General features: G+C 36.9%; 1 protein-coding gene across 6 annotated transcripts in view; it reads right to left on the reverse strand.

The window, feature by feature from the left end:
* CCDC141 (coiled-coil domain containing 141) overlaps positions 1-24,081 on the reverse strand; it is a 325,959-nt gene that overhangs the window by 215,519 nt on the left and 86,359 nt on the right. Inside the window, exon 1 of one of the 6 annotated variants that reach the window (XM_016433725.2) lies at positions 12,137-12,174. The exons of the other annotated variants lie outside the window; for them this stretch is intronic. Coding sequence (XP_016289211.2) covers positions 12,137-12,160 — 24 coding nt within the window. The 5' untranslated portion in view covers positions 12,161-12,174. Of the gene's footprint in view, positions 1-12,136; positions 12,175-24,081 lie in introns of those variants that run through there. 6 annotated transcript variants of the gene reach the window in all.

The raw sequence follows: 24,081 nt of genomic DNA on the forward strand, positions 1-24,081 counted from the left end.
CAGTGGAATAGACTTGGGGTAAATGACCTCAGCAAGACAGTCTATGATAAGCCCAAAGATCCCAGGTTTTGGGACTAAAACCAAGTATTTGATAAAAACTGCTGGGAAAATTGGAAGTCAGTATGGGAGAGATTAGGTATAGATCAATATCTCACACCCTACACCAAGATAAACTCAGAATGGGTGAATGACTTGAATATAAAGAAGGAAACTATAAGCAAATCTGGTGAACACAGAATAGTATACTTGTCAGATCTTTGGGAAAGGAAAGACTTTAAAACCAAGCAAGAGCTAGAAAAAAATCTCAAAATGTAAAAATCAATAATTTTGATTACATCAAATTAAAAAGGTTTTGTACAAATAAAACCAATGCAACCAAAATTAGAAGGGAAGCAACAAATTGGGAAACAATATTCGTAACAAAAACCTCTGACAAAGGACTAATTACTCAAATTTATAAAGAGCTAAAACAATTGTACAAAAAATCAAGCCATTCTCCAATTGATAAATGGGCAAGGGACATGAATAGGCAATTTTCAGTTAAAGAAATCAAAACTATTAATAAGCACATGAAAAAGTATTCTAAATATTTTATAATCAGAGAGAGGCAAATCAAAACAACTCTGAGGTATCACCTCACACCTAGCAGATTGGCTAACATGACAGCAATGGAAGTAACGAATGCTGGAGGGGATGTGGCAAAGTTGGGACATTAATTCATTGCTGGTGGAGTTGTGAACTGATCCAACCATTCTGGAGGGCAATTTGGAACTATGCCCAAATGGCGCTAAAAGACTGTCTGCCCTTTGATCCAGCCATAGCACTGATGGCTTTGTACCCCAAAGAGATAATAAGGAAAAAGACTTGGACAAAAATATTCATAGCTGCGCTCTTTGTGTTGGCAAAAAATCAGAAAATAAGGGGATGCCCTTCAAATGGGGAATGGCTGAACAAATTGTGGTATTGTGGTATATGTTGGCGATGGAATACTATTGTGCTCAAAGGAATAATGAACTGGAGGAATTCCATGTGAACTGGGATGACCTCCAGGAAGTGATGCAGAGTGAAAGGAGCAGAACCAGGAGAACATTGTACACAGAGACTGATAAACTGTGGTACAATCGAATGTAATGGACTTCTCCAATAATGGCAATGCAGTGATCCTGAATAACTTGGAGGAATCTATGAGAAAAAACACTATTCACATTCAGAGGAAAAACTGTGGGAGTATAAACACAGAAGAAAAACAACTGCTTTAATACATGGGTCAAAGGGATATGGTTGGGGATGTAGACTCTAAATGATCACCCTAGTGCAAACATCAACAACATGGAAATAGGTTTTGATCAAGGACACATGTAATACCCAGTGAAATCACCCATCAGCTACAGGAAGAGTGGGGTAAGGGAGGGAGGGAAATAATATGATTCTTGTATCCATGAATAATGTTACAAGTTGACTAAATAAATTAATTTAAATTAATAAAAAGAAAAAAGAAAAAAAGTGGGGGGCTAAGGGAAGGCTTTCTATAAATATAAGATAGTTTATCCAGTATTCTTCAACCAGAAATCTCTATTAATCAGGATTTCTACAAAACCTTTATTATATAATCACAAACTATCACAGTTGGAAGGGATCTTGAAAGGCATCTATTCCAACCTAACAAGAATTCCTCTTTTATTGTTGTTCATCCTTCATGTTGAAAAGGACCAGTGACATCACGAGGGTAATGTCTTAAATTGTGCATGAATTGAATTTAAGTGAGGTAGAGTTACACAATGGCATTGGTCATTCTCTCCTTTGGAATCATAGAAATCCAGTGGTTGGACAAGACAAGATGATTAGCCCAGGATGAAATGGATAACTTTGGTCTCTTTGACGTTTGGCCAAGCTCTAAGTGCTCCTTAGCTCCTGCTTCAGAATTCCCTCTACAACATTCCCCAAATGTGGTCAATTACCCTTTTCTTTGAAGACTTCTAGTGAAGAAAATGAATGACCTCCTGAGACCTTTTTTTTTATCTTTGGTTAGCTCAGACTGTTATTTTCTTTACAGAAAGCATATACCTTATAAATTGAAACATTTATCCACTGTTGGTAATTATATCTTCTAGTGTTGAGCAGAACAAGCTATGTGACCCTAGGTGAGTTATTCAACCTATTTGCAATCTGTAAAATAAGGACAATGACAGCACTTGCCTCACAAAGGTTTTTTTTATGACAATCAAATGAGTTAACAAATGTAAAGTGCTCTGCAATCCTTACTATATAAATGCTATTATTATTATTCCACATGACAGCTTTTCAAATGTTTGAAGGCATCTAAGTCTTCCTTCCCCAGGTTAAGTATCCCATATACTCTACACCTAATGAACATCATTCATTATACCCAATTTGCCACAAAATCTTTAAGTACCATAGGATGACTTGTTCAGTTGTTTCAGCCATATATGTCTTGATGACTGCATTTGAGGTTTTCTTGGCAAAGTCACTAGAGCAGATTCCTTTCCAACTCATTTTACAGTTGAGGACATAGAGGTCAACAAGGTTAAATGACTTGTCCTCACAGCTGGCCTCAAATGAAGCCAGATTTGAACTCAGGAAGATGAGTCTTCCTGACTCTAGGCCCAGCACTCTATCTACTTACTCTACCTAGCTATACCTAGAAAATAACTAGAGATCATTAATTCACTTTCTCCTGATAGTTAAGAAAACTGAGGCCAAGAGAGGTTAAGGCATAAAGTAAATTAAGGAGATTAAATTTCCCCTCCCATGATAGAGAAGAGAGTTTACCCATTCTAATCTTAATTTTTTGATAAATAAAAATACTTCACAGGGTATTACCATTTAAACTACTTGGTATGTGGAAGTGCATTAAGTAGGAGCCATTGAAATTTTCTTTCCATCAATAGACATAAAAGGTGTTCATTAATTTATCCAATTTTAATAATAGAAAAAAAAACATTTATCACAAAAAACAAGCCATGAACCCATTTAAAAATCACAAGCAAATGGGAATTATCTAAGAGGCTGGAGAGAAGCAAAGAAGATCATTAATTTAATTTAATTTCAATACAATGGCAAAGTGGCTAATGAGGCCTTGAAGTATGTTCTTTTTTTCCCCTCAGTAGAATAGAATCAAATTTTACCAATGCTAAAATAAAAGAACTTTACATAAAACATTTTGTTAGTAGCTCCATATGTCTCTCTGGAGCATGGTTGGTTTGTTTTCTTTTTTTATTATTTTAATCACAACAGAGTTACCAAAAAAGGGGGTAAGGGAGGAGAGAAATGGCATGATTTTTGAGCTATAGACATGATGCGAGAGAAATAGGGCAAGTCTTCATGTATCCTTAAGAGACTTGCTGACTTAGTTCAACCTTAAAACCCTGGTGCTCAAGTAAGCAATAATTTAAGCTTGTTGGGAATATATCCTCCCCCAAACAAGGGTGAGGATAGTTTTAAACTCAATTTTGGTCTCTATAGAAAATCATCTTCAATAATGGTAGAACTCTTCCTAGTAGTAGGACCAAAATCTAATATGTGCATTGTAGCACAACAAGATTCTTCAAGGTTTCTCCCAATTTTTAGAGTATTTATACTCACCAAGTCCCAGATTAACATATGTGGGCAGATTGAGAATATTCTCTTTTGCAGAGTATAATTTCCTTGTTCAGAGAGTTTCCTTTCTTTTCTTAAAACTGGTACTGACTCCAAATCATGTGCACTAAATGTCACAATCAAAGTTTGACTATTTGTACAGTGTGACCAGGTAAATTCTCAGGAAGCCCTATCACTATACCCTACAAACTCTCCCTGTTCTCCCTAATAACCTAATTTCCTGTTGGGCTAGTCCAAAAATTTTATAGCTATTTTAGTTCATGCACCTTTTTCTGCTTCAATCATTTAGATAAAAGAGAATCAAGGCTACAATCTTGAACATTTCAGAAGGTAGGCATGAAAGGCAGCAGCAGATGGAGGACCAGAGTCCATGACAGGGAAGAAGAGACTCAATTAAATAATGGACTCTTCCAGTAAGAAAGTTCACAGCCTACTTTTTTTGATGGGGGCATACAACAGGCAGTGAGGGGTAGTAATAGAAACAAGACCCTCATACTCTAAAATCTTTTTTTTCTCCAGTTAGCACTAGACATCAACTGAAAATCTGTAGTTTCAACATTAGTCAAGCATGAATTGCAGAATCTGCATTGTTGATGGGTTCATCAGTCACCAGTACTGGATCTGTAATACTCTATCCTGGGCATCAGGTCTGTGCCTAATCTGTCTTATTAATTACTCATAGTGCTCTATATTTATTTTAGATAGAACTGTAAAATACAATTAATTACCTATAGTGGTCCTCCAATGTACTGCATCCTCTTCTCCCTTCCCTTCCCCCCCCCTTTCCCAATATCTTTGCCAAGAAAACCCTAGAAGGGGTCAGGAAGGGTTGGACTCGCCTGAAAACAATTGAGCAATAACATCACAGGACTGGTGCATGCCATGCTAATTCCTCATTTAAAGAGCTAGAGATTCTTTTGGAATTTTCTACCATTTGTGATCTTGTTAAGGAAGGGGATTGAGGGTTGTTGAAAATTCCTTAACAGAGACAGTGAATACAGTCACTAGGATAGAAAAAGAAAATAAATTTGAACAGGTGGTCCTAATCCTTTAAAGGTCTGAATAACCCTCAACTAACAAACCTTGATGTTAGATGGGTGAGTCAATGACTTGGCATCCCAAGAATATTCTGATTCCTCTTGATTACATATGGTCTGTGCCAGTGCAGTAGAATGGGCGTAAGAGGCAATTGTGATATTTTGGGTAAAGTGCTTGACTTGGAGTCAGGAGGCCTGGGTTTGAATCTTATTTCTGTATCAGTGCTTGCATCCATGGACCAGTCACTTCCTTTCTCTTTTCTCACTTCTAGAAATGGTGTATTTACCTAAGATGATTTCTACCACAAGCACCATTAAAAACAAAAATAGCCAGTATTGATTCTAAGAGACAAAGTAAGGGTTTTTGTTGTTATTATTTGTTTGTTTTTAAATTTTAACCCTTACCTTCTATCTTGGAATCAATACTGTACATTGGTTCCAAGGCAGAAGAGTGGTAAGGGCTAGGCAATGGGGGTTAAGTGACTTGCCCAGGACTAAACAGGTAGGAAGTGTCTGAGGTCAGATTTGAACCCAGAACCTTCCATCTCTGGGTCTGGCTCTCAATTTACTAAAGTTACCGAGCTGCCCCCAAGGTAAGAGTTTTTTTTTTTTAAATAAGCAAACAAACAAACAAACAAACAGGATTTTCCCAAATAGTGTCTGGCATGCAGAAAGTACTTAATTTCCCACTTATTCATTTGCTATGTGAGCTCCTTGATGAGAGGGAACTCTTTCATTTTTGTCTTTGTGTATCTCCAACCTCTAGCACTGGGTCTGTATCATAGCAAGTGATTAATAAATGTTTGACTGATTGATTGAAAATTATAAAGATACTTCCCTTTCCAACGAGCAAAAGAAATATCCATCTGATGGAATGACACGGGTTTGGTAGCTAGAATTTACTTCACTTGGAATCAGAAAGGCATGGAGTCAAATCTAAGCTTCAGACATTAACCATCATTGTGGATAGACAACCAGCTGGAAATGGGTAGTCCTGGGTTCAAATGTGACCTCAGATATGTCCTAGGTGTGTGATCCTGGGCAAGTCACACAGCCCCAATTGCCTATCCTTTACCTCTATTCTGCCTTGGAACTGATACTTGTTATGGATTCTAAGACAGAAAGTACAAGTTAAAAAAAATGTGACCCAGAGCAAATTATGTAACCTCTCCCAGACATAATTTCCTCATCGGTGAAATAACAATAACTTTAATACTACACTAACATATAAAGATCAAATGAGTTAATTTTTTACTATTTTTCAGTCATCAAAGTTGTGTTTGACTCTGTATGACTCCATTTGGGGTTCTGGTTGGTTTGCTATTTCCTTCTCCAGCTCATTTTACAGATGAGGAAACTGAGGCAAACAGGGTTATGTGACTTGCCCAGACTCAGAGCTGGTGTCTGTAGCCAGTTATGAATTCACGTCTTCCTAACTGAAGACCCAGCACTCTATCCCTACCCTGCCTAGATGCCTCAAATGAGTTCAAGTACTTTGTAAACCTTAAAGTATTATGTAAATGTCCATTACTTTTATTATGATATAATATTTGTACTCAAAACTTCACAGAGTTATTGTGAGTGAAATATTTTTAAACTTAGCCCCTCCCCAATATATCTGTTATTTATTATTGTGTTTGGGAGGAATGAATTTTAATATTTTTAAAGCTACCTAGTGTTCCCCCATCACACCCATTAAACTTAGCTCACATCACATTTCCTGGTCTCTTTTCATGAAATGCTCACCTCCCATGGATACCGTGGGTGAAATGCAGCAAGAACCCATATGATTAAAGACCTCTCTGCATCCTCAAGTTATCTCCTCTTTGCCTCCATGCCAATTTGCAATCTCTCCAAGCCTGCATGTTTACTACCAGATATGCTTTGGGGAAATGCCATAAAAAGGAAACCAGCATTGGTCTCAGGGGTAACCAGATCGTCATAAGGTTGGTTACATCTCATTGTGTGGCATTTTCACATGTGGGCAGTCACCTAGATCAAATTGACTGTACTGGGCTGAGCCTGATGGAGGGAGGGATGTTCAGTAGCCTGTAACTTGATTCTCCCAGACATTCCCTGCTGCTGGAAACAAGTCACCCTAAATAACAGAGGGCGTGTCAGAGCCAATGACTTTCCAATGAATCTGCCACTGCTCTCCCTTTCTGGTTATTGCTCAAAGCTGCAGATACTCCTAACTAGCTTTATGAGATTTTAAATTACAGCAGCTGCTGTCAAAAGAATGAATATGTGATTTTAAAATAATATTTATAAGTATAATATTTATATGTAATGTGTCTATTATTTATAATTTATATACTTTAGAATGCTTATTTTTAAAATGGCCCTTACAAGAGAAGAAAAAATATAAACATTAAGAAAAAATTATTGAGGGATAAAGGTGTTTCCTTAATATGCAAAGGGGTAAAGGAGTGAGATATGGCTTTTAATTAATTAGGGCTGAACAAGAGGAGAAATTTTCCATTTCCATGATGCCAACATATGAATATAATGGCTCTTCTGCATCTGATCATTCCAGTAGGAATCAGTCTTAGGGATTCAGTCTCAAAACAATCATGAAGTAGGACAAGGAAGGAACTGGTTATATCTTGCAATTGTACCCTGTGACAATATAAAAGGAGGAAGAAATAGGAGAGAAGATTGCATATTTAGTACTCACTGTAATATGAGGCAGTTAGGTGGTACAGTGGATAGAGTTCCAAGCCTAAAATGAAATATGGCCTCAGAATACTAGTTATGAGACCTTGGGCAAGTCACTTGACCCTGTTGGCTTCAGTTTCCTCATCTGTAAAATGAGCTAGAGAAGAAAATGGCAAACCACTCCAGTATCTTTGTCAAGAAACCTAAAAGGGAACTTTCGGGCTAAGATGGCGGCAGAATAGAAGGAACTTTACAACTCTCCCTACTAATGATCACAAGAAAGCATCTCAAAAGGGCAAAAATCAAAATCAAGCAAGTGAAAGGGCTCTACCACAGGGCACAGCTTTGAAGGTAGGCAGGGTTTGGGCATTTCCACACTATAAGGGAGTAACATTACACCTACAAAAATGTGAGCTGACCACCCCAACACATACCACCTACCATACCAGTCAGAGCAAGGATAGGGACAATCTCTAAATTCTCAGGGCTGGTTGAGGGCACACAGTCTTATCCCTGAAGGTAGTACAAGGCCTTGGCAGTGAGACTTGGGACCCAAGACTGAAGAGTGTGGAACATGGGTGCCAAGAAAGGCAAAGATGGGCTGCCCACAGCAGAAGCACAGAGAATGGGAAAATAACCTCAGGCAAAAAAAATGCTCTGTAGCTTACTATACCAAGAGCTGCCTGCCCTCCTCACTCAGACTTCTTGCTGAAGGGAAGATAAAACTAACACATCAATGGCCACCAACACCCAAGAACTATGATCCACAAGTACCAAAAGAAATAAGATACAATAGAGAAAGCCTCTGACATTGGGTAACTTCTATGGAGAAAAAGAGCAGAGTACAGAAGCAGCATCAGAGAGTGACAAACAAGCCAATATTTCCAAACCTTCAAAAAAAAATGAAAATTTGTCACAAGCTCTCAAAGAACTCAAAAAAGAGTTCAAAAGCCAAGTAAGAAAGATAGAAGAAAAGTGGGAAATAGAAATGAAAGTAATTTAAAAAGAAAATAACTGTTTAAAAGACAGACTCTCCTACTTGGAAAAAGAAGCACAGAAATCACATGAAGTAATAAGCAAATTGGAGGCCAGAACTGACCTACTGGAAGCCATGAAAAGAAGGATAAACCAAACTGAAAAGGAAAATCAAAAGATCATAGCTGAAAAGCTAGTCTTTAAAGACTAGAATTAGACAAGTAGAGGCTAATGATCTCACAAGATAACAAGAACTAATAAAGCTAAGTCAAAAGAATGACAAAATAGAAGGAAACATGAAATATCTCATTGAAAAGAATCCTAAAAGGGGTCAAAAAGGATCAGACATAACTAAAATTCAAACATCTCAACCACCTCAACTATAATATGCTTAGATGATTTCTCTTATTTTAGTTAAGGATGCCACAGAAGACAATATGTAGAACTTTAGTGGTGGGGAGGGGAAACATAATTAGCTTTCTTCCACCTATAATATTGTGAGGAAATGTACTTTGGGGTTCAAAAAATCAACCATAAATACCAACTTGGAAAGGCATGATTAGATGAAAGTTTATTTGGGAATTTTGGCAGAGTATAAGTTCAATGAGTCAATAGCTAAATGCTACTATATAATAATATGGTCCCCCAAACTAATGTGATCTTGGTCTGCAATGAGAGAAGCATTATTTTTTTATCTAGACCTATGATATTATTGGTACAGGGAACTCTGCCTACCAATTATGTTCCACAACTGTAGGCAATTTTCTAAGAGAGCCATTGCTTTCAGGAATAAAAGTGAGTCCCAAGTCCACTTATGAAATGCTGTTCTAGAAACTAAATTTTAGGAAGGGCAATGATTATTAGCTGGGCATCTTATTTAAGAGGTGTGAAGATTAAATTAAGTATCCCCTGCCAATTTTTAGATATAATCACCAAAAACGTATATACCCCGCTCAAGCTTGAGTGGGGGAGGTCTGTGACCCACTTGTGCAGTAGTGGGTGACAAATCAGAATTGACTGACTGTCCCTTGGGCAGTCCTAAACAAAGCTTTAGCTGTAATTGATATATATGTAAAATGGAAGGAAGTGACAAAAAGGAATGATCTTTAAAAATACCAAGAACTTCCTGTGAACTGGCTCTTGGGTCTTCAACTTGACTTTGGAGGAGCTCAGGCTTGAGATCTCAGACTTTTTCCTTTTGGACTGACAAGTGGAGAGTGAAAGAAATGACTCCCTTTCCTTGGATTTTCTGAAGGGTCTAGCCTCGGGAGAGACCTACCCTCTTGAGAGAGGGTCCCTACATCTCCAAGTCCTGGGCTCAAGGCTGAGGCCCCTCCTGCTAAGGACTAATTAGCCCTGCCTGGGTTGAGCCTGAGGCTGGAGCAAAATACTTAGTGTCTAGGTTAAATATCTTACCTTATCCTCTCTCTGATTTTCTTACTTTTACTCTTTCTATAATTTATAAGTAAATTGCTTAAAAATCATATTGAAATTAATCAAATTCCTGGCAACCCTACTCTTGAATAATCCAACACAACCTTTTATAAAAATTGCTTACATTTCTTTACCCCTTACAGAGGGAAATAGGATGGTGAAGGTCCTTGCCATATAAATGAAGGAAGTAAAGAATGTGTAACTAACTTGGAGAAGAAAAGATTCAGTGCATACTTCAGTCATTTTGTAGTTATTAGAAGAACAGGGAAACATATTAGATTCATGGATAGGACAGCATATGCATCAATAAGAGATAGAGAATACTGTGAAATGTAAAATGGATAATTTTGAATACAATAAATTGAAGGTTTTATACAAATAAAATAAGTGCTGCCAACATTAGAAAGAAAGCAGAAAAGTGATGTGGGGCAGGGGCAGATTTTTTAGACAGCCCCTCAGATAGAGGTCTTATATCTAAAATATATAAAGAACTTTGTCAAATGTATAAGAATAAAAGCCATCTGCATTGGTAAATGTACCGAAGATATGAAGGGAAAATTTTCAGATAAAGAAATCAAAGCCATATATAGACATATGAAGAAATGTTCCAGATCCCTACTGATTAGAGAAATGCAAATGGACACAATTCTGAGATATCACTTCATACTCATTGGACTGGCTAACTGACAAAAGGGAAAAATGACAAATGTTGGAGGGGATGTGGAAAAATTAGTACACTAATGCATTGTCAGTGGAGTTGTGAACTGATCCAATCATTTTGGAGAGCAATTTGGAATTACACCCAGACAGTTATAAAACTAACCTGAACACAATACTTTAACCAGGACCAAAGTAGTCCAGAATCCAATGGGATCTACTTCCACCCTTTGATCTGTTACTATTAAAGTAAACTAAAATTAATTTTTTATTTAATATCTTCATCAACTCATTGTTACCTTATGTTGAACTTCTTATTTTCTTTTACAAAAACTAATGTTAGAACAGATATCCCCTATTCTGTATTTCTCTAGGCTATTTTTAGAAATCTAAATGTAAGTATTTATATTTAATTACTATGAAATTCCATATTGTTGTTTTTGACTCACAAAGAAAAATCTTAGAGTAAAAAATGAATACCTATAGGAAATTGTAGGGCTAGGGCAAAACCACACTGAATACAATAACAGAAATTTTGCGTGAAGAATTCAACTATATTCAGCAATGCAAGAATCCAAGACAACTCCAAGGGACTCGAGATAAAAAATACTCCCCACCACCATAGAAAGGACAGTCAGAGTAGGAATTCAGAGTAAATCATACCATTGCTTATCTTATTTCCTTCGTGAATTTTTTCTTTCATGTGCAATGTCTTCTTTCACAACATGAGGAATATGGAAATTTGTGTTGTGTGAGAACATCATAAAAACCTATATAGATAAGCTTAACTTCTCTGAACTTCTGTTTATTCATTTATAAAGTGAGCATAATAAAAAAAAAATAGTACCCTTACAGAGTTGTAGTAAGTTAATATATAAAAGCGCTTGCCAAAATGGTCATTAGGATAGGTAAGCATCACAGTAGATAAAGTGCCAAACCTAGAGTCAGGAAGACTCAGCTTCCTGTGGTCAAATCTAGCCTCAGACACTTACTAGCTGTGTGACCCTGGGTAAGTCACTTAACCCTGTTGTCTCAATTCCTCATCTGTAAGGAGGAAGGAATGTTAAACCACTCCAGTATCTGTGAAAAAAAACTCCAATGAAGTCACAAAGAGTTGGACACAACAGAAAAAATGTCTCAAAAACATAATGTCATTACTAGCTGAGACAGGTAGATGATCTAGTGAATAAAGCATTGGCCTTGAAGTCAGGAAGACCTAAATTTAAATTCTACTTTAGTATCAAATCCTAATAGTAGACCTATGTGTGAGTGAAGAAGCATGGGCAAAGACAAAAAGTTGGATCTGCAAAACAATGAGAGCTCAGAACTTTTGGAACACACAAATCATAGGGGGAGGGGAGAGACTGTTCCAATGGAAGCTTGAAGGAAAGGCAGTTAGGACTCCAGCTGCCTGGGAATTGACTTGGCTGTTTCTGCCTGAAGGTGGAAGACAGATCTCCTTCATTTCCTCTCTGGCCATTGCCTTCTACTTATACTGTGAGCTGAAGAGATATTGCCCAGAAGAGACTTGTTAGCAGTGCTGTAATTATCTACCCATAGAGGGAGATAATTTTTGTTTCCTGAACTGACTTTATTTCAAAGCCTTCAATCAACAAGATAATTTAGAATTTAGGGTGACCCTAATTTCCCTCTTTCCCCAAACTCATCTTACCCCCTTCTCCCCAAAGAATAAAAGATCCTTTAGTTAAAGAACTAGTTTGTAGGATTGGTTATTAGTGGGAAATTTTTCAACTTACCATCTGTGAGAAAATCTTCATCATGAGTGTTGGAAAGGAAGAAACAGGAAATAGTATAGGGGAGGGGCTCAAGATTCAGCCGCTTTCTTTTGCTTACTTCCTGGTGCAACTTCTCTAAATCTCACCCCCCACTATAATTCACCAAGTTTTCATCTTTAGTACACCTATTAGACCCTCTGTATGACCTCATATTAACCTCTATCAGCCTCAGTTTCCTCATTAGTAAAATGCACATAAGAATAGTCCTTGCATCACAAAGTTGTAATCAAAATCAAATGAGATAATAGGTATAAAACAGGAGTGCCAAGAATTATTAACTATCCTCTCCAGCTCTGTTATTTTTAACAGAAACCATGCCTTATGAAGCAATCACAGGTATCAACCTGGGAGCCCTTGATTGTTTTCTATTCATCCCTTGTTAAGGTGCACCTTAATTCTGTGTGATGCCTTTTCTCCTTCAAGACTGCCTTTCTGGGTATAGTAAGCAATTTCACCTATATAAAATCATGCAAATTAATTTCTAAAAGCATGTCATCTTTGTGATTTTATAAATGATGGAACCCTAGGCAAATCCCTTCACCAGATCTTACCATCATCATCTGTAAAATGAGGGGAATAAACTAAAAGACCTCTGAGATCCTTTTCAGGTTAAAATCCTATGATCTCATTACAGGACCAAGGACTATGCCCTTTGGCACATTGCTAAAGATCTCCCCAGAGTGACATTAATCCATTAATCAGAATTTCTTGAGTATTATTATCTAGTCAGCTACATAACATACCTACTGACCTGATTGACTATCCAATCCACATTTCTTTATTTTATCCACATGGATATCACTTTGGTAAAGACCAATTAGTACTAGATGTAGAATCAGGAAATCAGGGTTTGAATTCCTGCTCCAACACTTCCCAGTTTATGTGACCTAGAACAATTCACTAAACCTTTCTGTTTCTTCATCAAAATTCATGTAATACTTGTAGTCCCTTCATCATAGGGTTGCTGTGAAGAGTAAATGAAATAATATATGTAAAAGTGCTCTGTAAGTTTTCAAGTCCTTTTAGTCAGCTGTGACTAGACAATCTACTAAATACTTTTTGAAATTATACATTTCCCACTTTAAGGAGGGTCTTGCCTAGATGATGGGAAATAAACTAGATGACCTGTAGTTTCCTCTTAGCCCTAGGATTTTATAACGCTATGATCACATACAGAAATAGAAGCAAAGCATTAGTCAATTGAGGGTGGAAAAAAAGTCTTTTCAGCCTACCACAATATCTATTTATAGTTGACACGCCCACAAATGATAACATTCCTCTTTTGCTTTTGGAACTCAGAAATATGTGAAATTCCTAAGGGTTACTGAAAACACCCAGGAGTCTCCTCTAGCCTGACTCCCCCCAACCCCCAAATTATTTTAATTTTAAAAGTAGACAAGAAAATCTTTTTGAAAAGGAAAATAAGATTTATTTAGCCTACCTCACAAGCTAGTAGGCAGAATTTAGGGTAAAAATCTTTTCATTGTTAACATTGATTTTTGACTTATAAAATAGATATTACATTTCCCCTTATTCCCAGTTCTTAGCTAGAAGTGATTAAAGACACAGCATAAGAATGAGGCAACAGTCAACAATACCTCCAATGTCTCATTTCAATAGAGTTAGAAAATGCTCATGTCCCTCTTCGCTAATAATGGTAATGAAAAGGCTGAATGAAAGTTTATCAACAAAAATATATATGTTCTTTAGCAAAGTTAAATTATTTTTCCAGAGTAGGTAAGGAGAGAGATTCTAAGAGTAGCAGGTTTTACCTCCTTCCATGCAGATCCCAGAAACAGCAGGTTAATTCAGAGAATTGTACCTAAAGTTTGGTGAATAAATGAAACCTGACATTTTTCTCCTATGATGTTGCAATGCCTGGCACTTAGTCAATTACTTTAAAAAGCAGTGTGTGTGTGTGTGCGCGTGCATGCGCGTGTGTGTCTGTCTATCTGTCTGTGCTTGTGAATGTAGGTATGTGTGTGTATGAACAGGTTTATTTTTTCCCATTTAAGTCAGGGGAGGTAAAGTCTGATAGTAAAGAAATCTCTAATTAAGCCTTATTTAGATATTATTTGTCCATAGTTTCTATCACCATGTTCTGTGTGCTGTTATGAATACTTTCTGTACATCACTTTCCCAAACCCTATCCTGCCATTTTGCAATCATTACTTCTTTTAATGAGTTCTTCCCAGCAATCTCTTTTTAAAAAATCATTCTAGAATTTTGCAAAGAATCAGTCAATCTCACTGACCTATAGTTAATACTCAGCTCTTCTCTTTTTTTTTTTTTGAAACGAAAATTTTTTTCAATTTTTAGTCCTGTGATAACTCCTCCACTCTACAACATGTTTCAAGCATCATTGGCTCATCAATCACATCTATTGGTTCTTTTAGTACCCTGGAATATGTAGTTTACCTGGTGACAAATTAATCAGCAGTTCCCTGGGCATATCTCCTGATTTATCTTGGCTTTCTACTCCTCTATTAGCCATTTTGGTCTTATTAGCTATGTTTAGTCCAAAAATGATTTATTCTTCTTGACAGAAAAAAATGAGAAGTATGATCTGCTTTAACTATTGGTAATCATCATCTCATCTGTCTTGGACTTTTACTAAATATAACAGGAGAAAATGTCATCTTTTAATTATTAGCACTTCTCACTGACCTTCAGTTTTAGGCTGAGCTTCAGAATTCCTGAAACAATTCTATAGGACCTTACTTACTTTGCTATTATATGCCTATGATTCTTGAAATCTAAGTTTGTGGATTAGTTCCCTATGCATCCACATCAGTTTCTAATAAGTTCCTTTAGGAGACTTCCTGTTTTCCTCTTTATCAGAATTTTTTCTCAATTTTAACATTTTCTAATGCCCCTTGATCTAGAATTTTAGGCCACATGATTCCATCTCTCCTTTCTCTGAAGTCTTTAACATCTGTTCTCCACATTATAGGTATATCACGTTATTCTTTACTTTTCTCTCTCCCAAATTCTAAGATGGCATGTTCACTTCCCCAAAATGTACTCATTATCCCACCTTATGCAATTAGTTCCTACCTGGAGAGAATTTGGACCAAAAAAGACAATCTCTTTCTATTGCTTCTTCTACCTATTGAAGGATAGGATAAAATGAAGACAAACCAAGAAATTATTAGCTGTTGCTCTGGTAGTTGTCCTCCATACTGTAAAAATGGAGATTTGAACCCCAGACTTAAATTCCAAGAAGTACTTGGTAGTTCCCAAAATTCCCTAAAATCTCACCTGAGTGCTCACCTGGGCCGAGAACACCATTTGTATTTAAACTGACTGTGCTGCCTACTGGCTCTCTCGGCTTCTGCTTCTAAGCACACACATCTCTCTACCAGGCAGGAAAAATGTAGTGAGTAGGTTACATGTGCTTTTCTTACTTTGTATTTCTTAATTATAATAATCTTTAATAAACCTCTAAAAGTACAATACTTTTAGTAGAGAAACTAATTTTAATTTTTAGTTTGGCTGAACACATCTGTGTGACAAAATAACCCTCAATCTTCTTAACTTTCCTAAATCTTTTCTCTACTGTGTAAATTCAGCTTTTAATAGCTACTGCCTAGATTTTTTTAAGTCAGGTTTCTCCAGGGCTTTTCAGAAAAGCATCTTGATCAGCTCGCTCGAACCTGCTTGCCTCTTGACCTGCCTGCTTGCCTCTCACCTGGTCCCAGCCTCATCCTCCCGACTGCTGCCTGCCTGCTTCTGCAGCTCCCTGACCACCAGCAACTCTGGCCTCCAACCCAGATGGCTCATCACCCCAGGCCCAGCCCCCAAACCCAGGCTGCTGGTAGCAGACCCAATTTCTTCAGGATCATAAACCAGCTGGTAAAAAACTGGGGGTGATTTTTCCTTAGGCTACAATTAACCTCCATGTGGAAAGGGGGAGGGGTTCAGGAGTAGAGAAAGAAGAGAAGGAAGAGACTTTTCCAAATAGGAACTTACAAGCATGGCTACTTTAAAAGAATATCTTTTGACTGTCCTGATACTTTTATTTATATCACCTGAGAGTCAGGAGAGAATTTCAACTCCCTGCAATTCTTTGGCCAAATTTTGTATTCCAAAAACCCACCCTCACTATGGGGAAACAACTCAGTGGCTCAGTGGATTGAGAGCCAGGCCTAGAGACGAGAGGTCTTTGGTTGAAATCTGGCCTCAGACACTTCCTAGCTATGTGACCCTGGGCAAGTCACTTAACCCCCATTGCCTAGCCCTTACAAATCTTCTGCCTTCTGACAATAGGCATCTAAATGGATAAAAAAAAACCCAAGGAACTTTAAAGAGACTGGAGGTTATATTTTTAAGGCATTTCTGACTCCAATGTTTTATAAAAATCTCTGTATTTTATTGCATTTTGCCAATTGTTTTGTTTAAGATTTAACTTTGTGATTTTAAGTTCATATAATACTGCATTCAATACTATTCTGTTACACTGAATCATTTTAATGTACTGGGTTTTAACTACTGTTATATTCTGTTGCTTTTCCCCTATAACCATACTGAACAAACATTATTGAGTAGGCCTATATAAAAACAGCTTTTCTAGTTTTGACTTTATAAATTGTCACATAGAGGATAGATGGACTCCATCAGAAAAATGGATACAATTGTATAAAAAACCTTTGGAAAATTTCATGAGTTAAATATCTCTTAAATATCTTTAGAAATAATTTTTATAATTTTTCTTAACACTCTCTCATCATTTTGCCTGCCTCTAACAGGAGGTAAGGCCCATTTTAGTAGCTGAAGTGAAATACAATCATAATCCCCAACTCCCGCATTTATAAAAATGTGAATGGAAGCTGGGAAGTTAATCCCAGGGCAATGTACCCCTAGAAGACTCCCAAAAAAAGGAACATCTCTCATTTATAACTCTTCAGCTCACTTTACAGAGGTTTGAAATTTTCCTAGACTCCTCTGCCACATTTTTTGCAATGATAGATTTCTTTTTTCTTTTTTTCACGGATCTTTCTTTTTTTTTTTTTAACATTATTTTATTTGGTCATTTCCAAACATTATTCATTGGAAACAAAGATCATTTTCTTTTCCTCTCCCCACCCCCCACCTCTCCCATAGCCGACGCATGATTCCACTGTGTTCTTGTTCACATGTGTTCTTGATTTGAACCCATTTCCGTGTTGTTGGTATTTGTATTAGAGTGTTCATTTAGAGTCTCTCCTCAGTCATATCCCCTCAACCCCTGTAGTCAAGCAATTGCTTTTCATCGGTGTTTTTACTTCCACAGTTTATCATCTGCTTGTGGATAGTGTTTTGATCCCTGCAGATTGTTCAGGGACATTGCATTGACCCTAATGGAGAAGTCCATTACTTTCGATTATACCACAGTATATTAGTCTCTGTGTATAATGATTTCCTGGTACTACTCCTTTCGCTCTGCATCACTTCCTGGAGGTTGTTCCAGACTCCATGGAATTCCTCCACTTTATTATTCCTTTTAGCACAATAGTATTCCATCACCAACATATACCACAATTTGTTCAGCCATTCCCCAATTGAAGGGCATCCCCTCATTTTCCAATTTTTTGCCACCACAAAGAGTGCAGCTATGAATATCCATGTACATCTTTTTCCTTATAATCTCTTTGGGGTACAAACCCAGCAGTGCTATGGCTGGATCAAAGGGTAGACAGTCTTTTATCACCCTTTGGGCATGGTTCCAAGCAATGATAGATTTCTTGATGATGTTCTAAACCCAAATAAGTTTTACTTTGTTTAAATATGTTTACCAAGGTTGAAAGATTTGCTACATTTGTAAAAATTGTGACAAATATCCATCAGTTCATAGGCTTTTAAAAATGCCATACAGCAACTTATGAGAAATATGATAGTGGGTTTGTTTGTTATTATAATTAACTGGACTATTGAGAATTTTGGGGATATTGATACTGACATATTTGTACTACTGTTCTTTATTTTAAAAAAAACTGTTACCCTGTAAAATTCATTTGCTTGTACTCACAGTGGATCATAACCAGATATGAAGAGGAAATGGATCTCATTTTTGGTGAGAAAGTCTTGTATTCTATATTTTCTTAGCTGACACAGTGTGTCAATGATTATAAGCTATATTTTTGAATTTTAAAACTCTTTTATTATTATATTTTTCTTGCATGTGCAATATACTATTTCAGTTTTTTATTTTTTCTCTCCTTTTTATATTTGAAGCACATGTCACCAGTATTAAGATTTTCTTTAACTTTTTGAGTTAGCAGTAATATAAATTTAAAATACAATTGCTATGATGTCAATGCATACCACAAAAGCTTGAGACTATAAAAATGATGCCACTAATTATTTTTTAAAAATTATGGGACTTTGCTTAATGATTCTGCCTGATTCCAGGACAAGATATACAAAAGAGTCATTTCACAGGGCCAAAGAAGCAAAGCTAAACCTGAATTGTACCAAAAGAGCACACAAGTCAACAAATAAACCAATCCAGGATGGATTGATGTACTTCTAAGCCAATACAAAGGACTTGAACCTAGTGTGAGGACTCAAGGTTGCAAAGCTTAACATACATTAAGAAGTATGCCTTCCTTGTATCCACACTCTTTGTGAAAATACTTACAGACGAGTATCCCAAGCTTGGCTCCTAACCTGGCTCCTATAATCTAGTCCCTTTTCTGTCTTTCATAGTGTGGCAAACTTTCTGTAGTCCTGACTACTTGCTTATATCATTTTAATTGGGCCCTGATTCAAGGACCTGTTATAGATTTATTTTTCCTTTATTTAGAATTTTTACACATAAGACTTTGATAGTCTATATTTTCGTCCAGAAATTATCTTTTTTTATTTGGATTTTTCTGATGTCTTTTTAATTTCTCTTGCCAATTGATTCATATACCTCATAACTCAGCCATGCATCCCTTAATGACCCCTATGTTTTTCAATCACCCTCTTCACTGGGGAATGTAAAAATAGTATTATTTTAAATTGCAAAGTTTAAATTCCTTTTGAGAAGAATTTTAGGTTAAGAAACATGCTTCCTCTCTGAATCCAGAAACTGAACTTTTTGGAGAAGACACCATGAAGATGCCTCCAGACCACAAGCTGCACGAGAAGATCAAGAATGAACTTTGAGTGTGGTTGATTGAACATTTATTTGTATGTATACTTTCATGCCAAAGGGGACTGCCCGCTAACTGGCTTTTTGTCAATGCATCTAACAATTGTTGGTTTTGTTCTTTTTTTCCCCTCTTATCCTCAAATTATTGTAATCTTTAAGTTGATTATGTTTTCATGATCCTTTTGGGGAAATTCTTCCCAATAGGATCAAACAGGGTAATGTAAAAATGGATATTTGAACCCCAGACTTCAATTCTCAGAAGTACTTGGTAGTTCCCAGAATTCCCTAAAATCTCACCTGAGTGCTCACCTGGGCCGAGAACACAATTTGCATTTAAACTGACTGTACCACCTACTGGCTCTCTCAGCTTTTGCTTCTAAGCACATGTGTCTCTCTACCAGTGTAAAGATTAAAATTTAGGGAAACTGAGGCAGGTAGAATTTAGTTTCTCTCTGCAAGGAGTATTATATTTTTATGAGATTTATTAAAGAGTAAGGATTAAAGAAAATACAGGATAAGAAAACACGTGTTTAGGCCACAGAGAGGCCTAGACACAACCTCACCTACATTATGAAAAGAGCCATGTCTGCCCCAAAACAGAAGTCCAAAAGACCCCTCAGTAGGCGGAGAACTCCTTTAAATAATCATTTGTGTTCTGGCCCAGGCAAGAATTCAGTGATTACAAAGCATTCTGGGGAAGTGGAGCAAAGGATTCTGGGGATTGGAGTCCTGGATTTGAGTCTATTTTTATATTCCCTCATTTGATCGTTACTGAGGAGAGAAGTTTCCCCAAAAAGGATCGTGAAAACATAATCAACTTAAACATTGCAGTAATTTGAGGATAAGAGGGGGAAAAAAGAACAAAACCAATAACTGCTGGACGCATTGACAAAAAGCCAGTTGGGGGCAGTCCCCTTTGGCATGAAAGTATACATACAAATAAATGTTCAATCAACTACACCCAAAGTTCATTTTTGTGCAGCTTGTGATCTGGAGGCTTCTTCATTGCATCTTCTCCAACAGTTCAGTTCTGGATTCAGAGAGGTACCATCTTTCTTTACCTAAAATCCTTCTAAAAGGAATTTAAACTTTGCAATTTAAATAATGATGTTTTTTACATTCCTCCATTAAGAGGGTGATTGACAAATACACAATCACTTAGGGATGCATGGCTGAGTTATGAGGTATATGAATCAATTGGTAAGAGAAATTAAAAAGACATCAGAAAAATCCAAAAGAAAAGAAAAATTTCTGGATGAAAATGTAGACTATCAAAGTCTTATGTGTAAAAATTCCAAGTAAAAAGAAAAATAAATCTATAACAGGTCCTTCTATCAGGGCCCAATCAAAATGATTGAAGCAATGATGCATTTTCCCAGTCAGTAGCCAGGACTACAGAAAGTTACCACACTATGAAAGGCAGAAAAGGGGACCAGATTATACAAGCCAAAGTTTCGGGGATACTCGTCTGTGAGTATTTTCAGAGTGAGTGTGGACACAAGGAAAGCCTATGTCGTAACAACATGTTAAACACAGTAACCTCGAGTCTTCACACTAGGTTCAAGACCTTGGTATTTGCCTGGAAGTGCATCAATCCATCCTAGATTGGCTTTTTCTTTGGCTCGTGCAATGGCTCTTGTGTGTACATCTTGTCCTGGAATCAGATAGAATCATTAAGCAAAGTCCCATAATTTTGTAAATAATTAGTGGCATCATTTTTATAGTCACAAGCTTTTTTGGGGTATGCATTGGCAAATGTATCTTAAACTTATAGTACTGAAAAGTCAAAAAGTTAAAGAAAATCTTAATGCTGGTGACATATGCTTCAAATATAAAAGGAGAGAAAAAAAACCAAATAGTATATTGCACATGCAAGAAAAATATAATAAAAGTCTTTAAAAAATTCAAAAATGTAGCTTATAATCATTGACACACTGTCAGCTAAGAAAATATAAAATGCAAGGCTTTCTCACCAAAATGAGATCCATTTCCTCTTAATATCTGGCCATGATCCACTGTAGCAAATGAATTGAACAAGGTAACAATTTTTCATTTTTAAAGAACAGTAGTACAAATATGTAGATATCAATATCCCCAAAATTCTCAATACCCCAATTAATTACAATAGCAAACAAACACACTATCATATTTCACATATGTAGCTGTATGGCATTTTAAAAAGTCTATGAATTGATGGATATTTGTCACAATTTTTACAAACGTAGCAATCTTTCAACCTTGGTATTTAAACATATTTTTTAAACAAAGTAAAACTCATCTTGGGTTTAGAACATCATGAAGAAATCTATATATCATTCTGGTGGGAGTAAAATAGTGAGCTGAAGAGTATAAATGAGAGGTGCTCCTTTTTTGGAGACTTTTTTTAGGGGTACAAATGCCCTGAGATTAACTGCCCACCTTCCATTCACATGCGGGAAGGTTGGAGGTTATAATTGTATTTCACTTCAACTATGGGCCTTACCTCATGGTAGGGGCAGGCAAAAATTGACCAGAGATTGTTAAAAAAAATTACAAAAATCATATTTAAAAAACCCTTAAAATCATTTGAGATATTTAGCACATAAAATTTTCCAAAGGTTGTTATAGCAATTGTAACCAGTTCTGATGAAGTCCATGTATCCTTTATGTGACAAGTTACAAAGTCAAAATAGAAAAAAGCCGTTTCTTATATGGGCTTATTCAATAATATTTGTTCAGCGCAGTTATAGAGGAAAAACAACAGAATTTAACAGTAGTTAACCCTCAGTACAATCAAAATAAACAGTGTAACAGAATAATATTGAATCCAGTAACATATGAATTTAAAATCACAAAGTTAAACCTTAAACAAAACAAACAATAAAATAAGGTAGAATACAGAGATTTGTATAAACCATTGGAGTCTGAATGCCTTAAAATATATAACCTCCAGTCTTTAAAGTTCCTTAGGTGTGTTTTTTTTTTAATTAATTATCCATTTAAATGTCTATCGTCGGAAGGCAGAGTGGTAAATGCTAAGCAATGGGGGTTAAGGGACCCATCCAGGGCCCCACAGCTGGGAAGTATCTGAGGCCAGATTTTAACCCAGGATTGCATGTCTTTAGGCCTGGCTCTCAGTTCGCTGAGCCACCCATTTGCCTCCCAAAGTTAGCTGAGTCTTCTCCCTGACATACAGGTGAAATCAATAAAATTACCAAAACAGTCAAAAGGTATCCTTTTAAATAGCCCATTGCTTTTAAGTTCCTGTTTGAACAGTCTGTTTCTTCTCCCTTTTTTTTTCTCTTTCCCCTCCTATGATACCTCCTCCTGCCCAAGTGGAGCCCAATCCCCTGTTACCAGCTGGTAGAAATGAGTCTTGATTGATGAGCGGATCTGCTCCAAGGCTAGAATTTGTTGGGCAGGCAAGTCACCAAGTGATTGCAATCTTGGTTGAATCAGGTAGGTCAAATGAGCGAGAGAAAGACCCCTGGGGTAGGAAGGGCCGGGAGAGGAGTGCACAGCTGGGGTGGGCAGGTGAGCCGCAATCTGCAAACAGGTCTGCAGGCAGGGAGAAATGGCCGTCCAAAGCGGATGGTGGTGGTGGCAGGCAGGCAGGCAGGGCCGGGAGTTAATGGCTTGAACGAGCAGCAGCTTTGCAGGGGTAAAAAAAAAAAAAACCTCGGCCAGAGAAACGTGAATCAAAAAAAAATTTCTAGGTATTAGCTATTAAAGATTGAACTTAAGATCAGAAAAGAATCAGAAGATTGAGAGTCTTTTCTCTCATTAGGTCGCCAACTGTAAAGATTAAAATTTAGGGAAACTGAGGCAGGTAGAATTTAGTTTCTCTCTGCAAGGAGTATTATATTTTTAGGAGGTTTATTAAAGATTAAGGATTAAAGAAAATACAGGATAAGAAAACACGTGTCTAGGCCACAGAGAGGCCTAGACACAACCTCACCTACATTATGAAAAGAGCCATGTCTGCCCCAAAACGGAAATCCAAAAGATCCCTCAGTAGGTGGATAACTCCTTTAAATAATCATTTGTGTTCTCTCCCAGGCGAGAATTCAGTGTGATTACAAAGCATTCTGGGGAAGTGGAGCAAAGGATTCTGGGGATTGGAGTCCTGGATTCAAGTCTATTTTTACACCAGGCAGGCAAAATGTAGTGAGTAGGTTACACGTGCTTTTCTTATTTTGTATTTCTTTATTTCTTAATTCTAATAATCTTTAATAAACCTCTAAAAATACAATACTTTTAGTAGAGAAACTAATTTTAATTTTTACAATACTCAGAGAGGACCAAAATGGCATCATGATGTCAATTTCAGTTACAGTAGGTCTGACTGTGGCTTATCAGACCAATACAAGCCAGCAAGGTGCTACCACAGGTCCGACACAAATGGACCCTTTAAACATCTGGTGTGATGATGCTTCTTAATTTAAATATCTTGTGTACATCTTGAGCTACTGCAATTCTGCTTTGCTCATAGAGCACAGCATCTTCTTCAACATGGGGATGCCATGCTGGATGGTGCCAAACCAGTGTCACCCATGTCTCCCAATCAATACCAAAGTTCTTCAGAGAACCTTTAAAGTGCCTTAGTACTGCTTCTTCAGACCTCCATGTAAGTGCTTGTGTTGTGAGGCTTCTCTATAAAAGTCTTTTAGTCTTAGCAGCAGAGAAACTAGCCATTCTGTTACACCTCAGCCTCAGAAGCTTCATTAAGTGCGCAATCATCTGCAAATAAAAAGTCTTGCACTAATTTTCCTTCCCCTTAGTCTTGACTTTTCAAATTAAATAATTTATC

The sequence above is a fragment of the Monodelphis domestica genome, chromosome 4 (assembly GCF_027887165.1).
Source record: "Monodelphis domestica isolate mMonDom1 chromosome 4, mMonDom1.pri, whole genome shotgun sequence".
Taxonomy (NCBI): Eukaryota; Metazoa; Chordata; class Mammalia; order Didelphimorphia; family Didelphidae; genus Monodelphis; species Monodelphis domestica.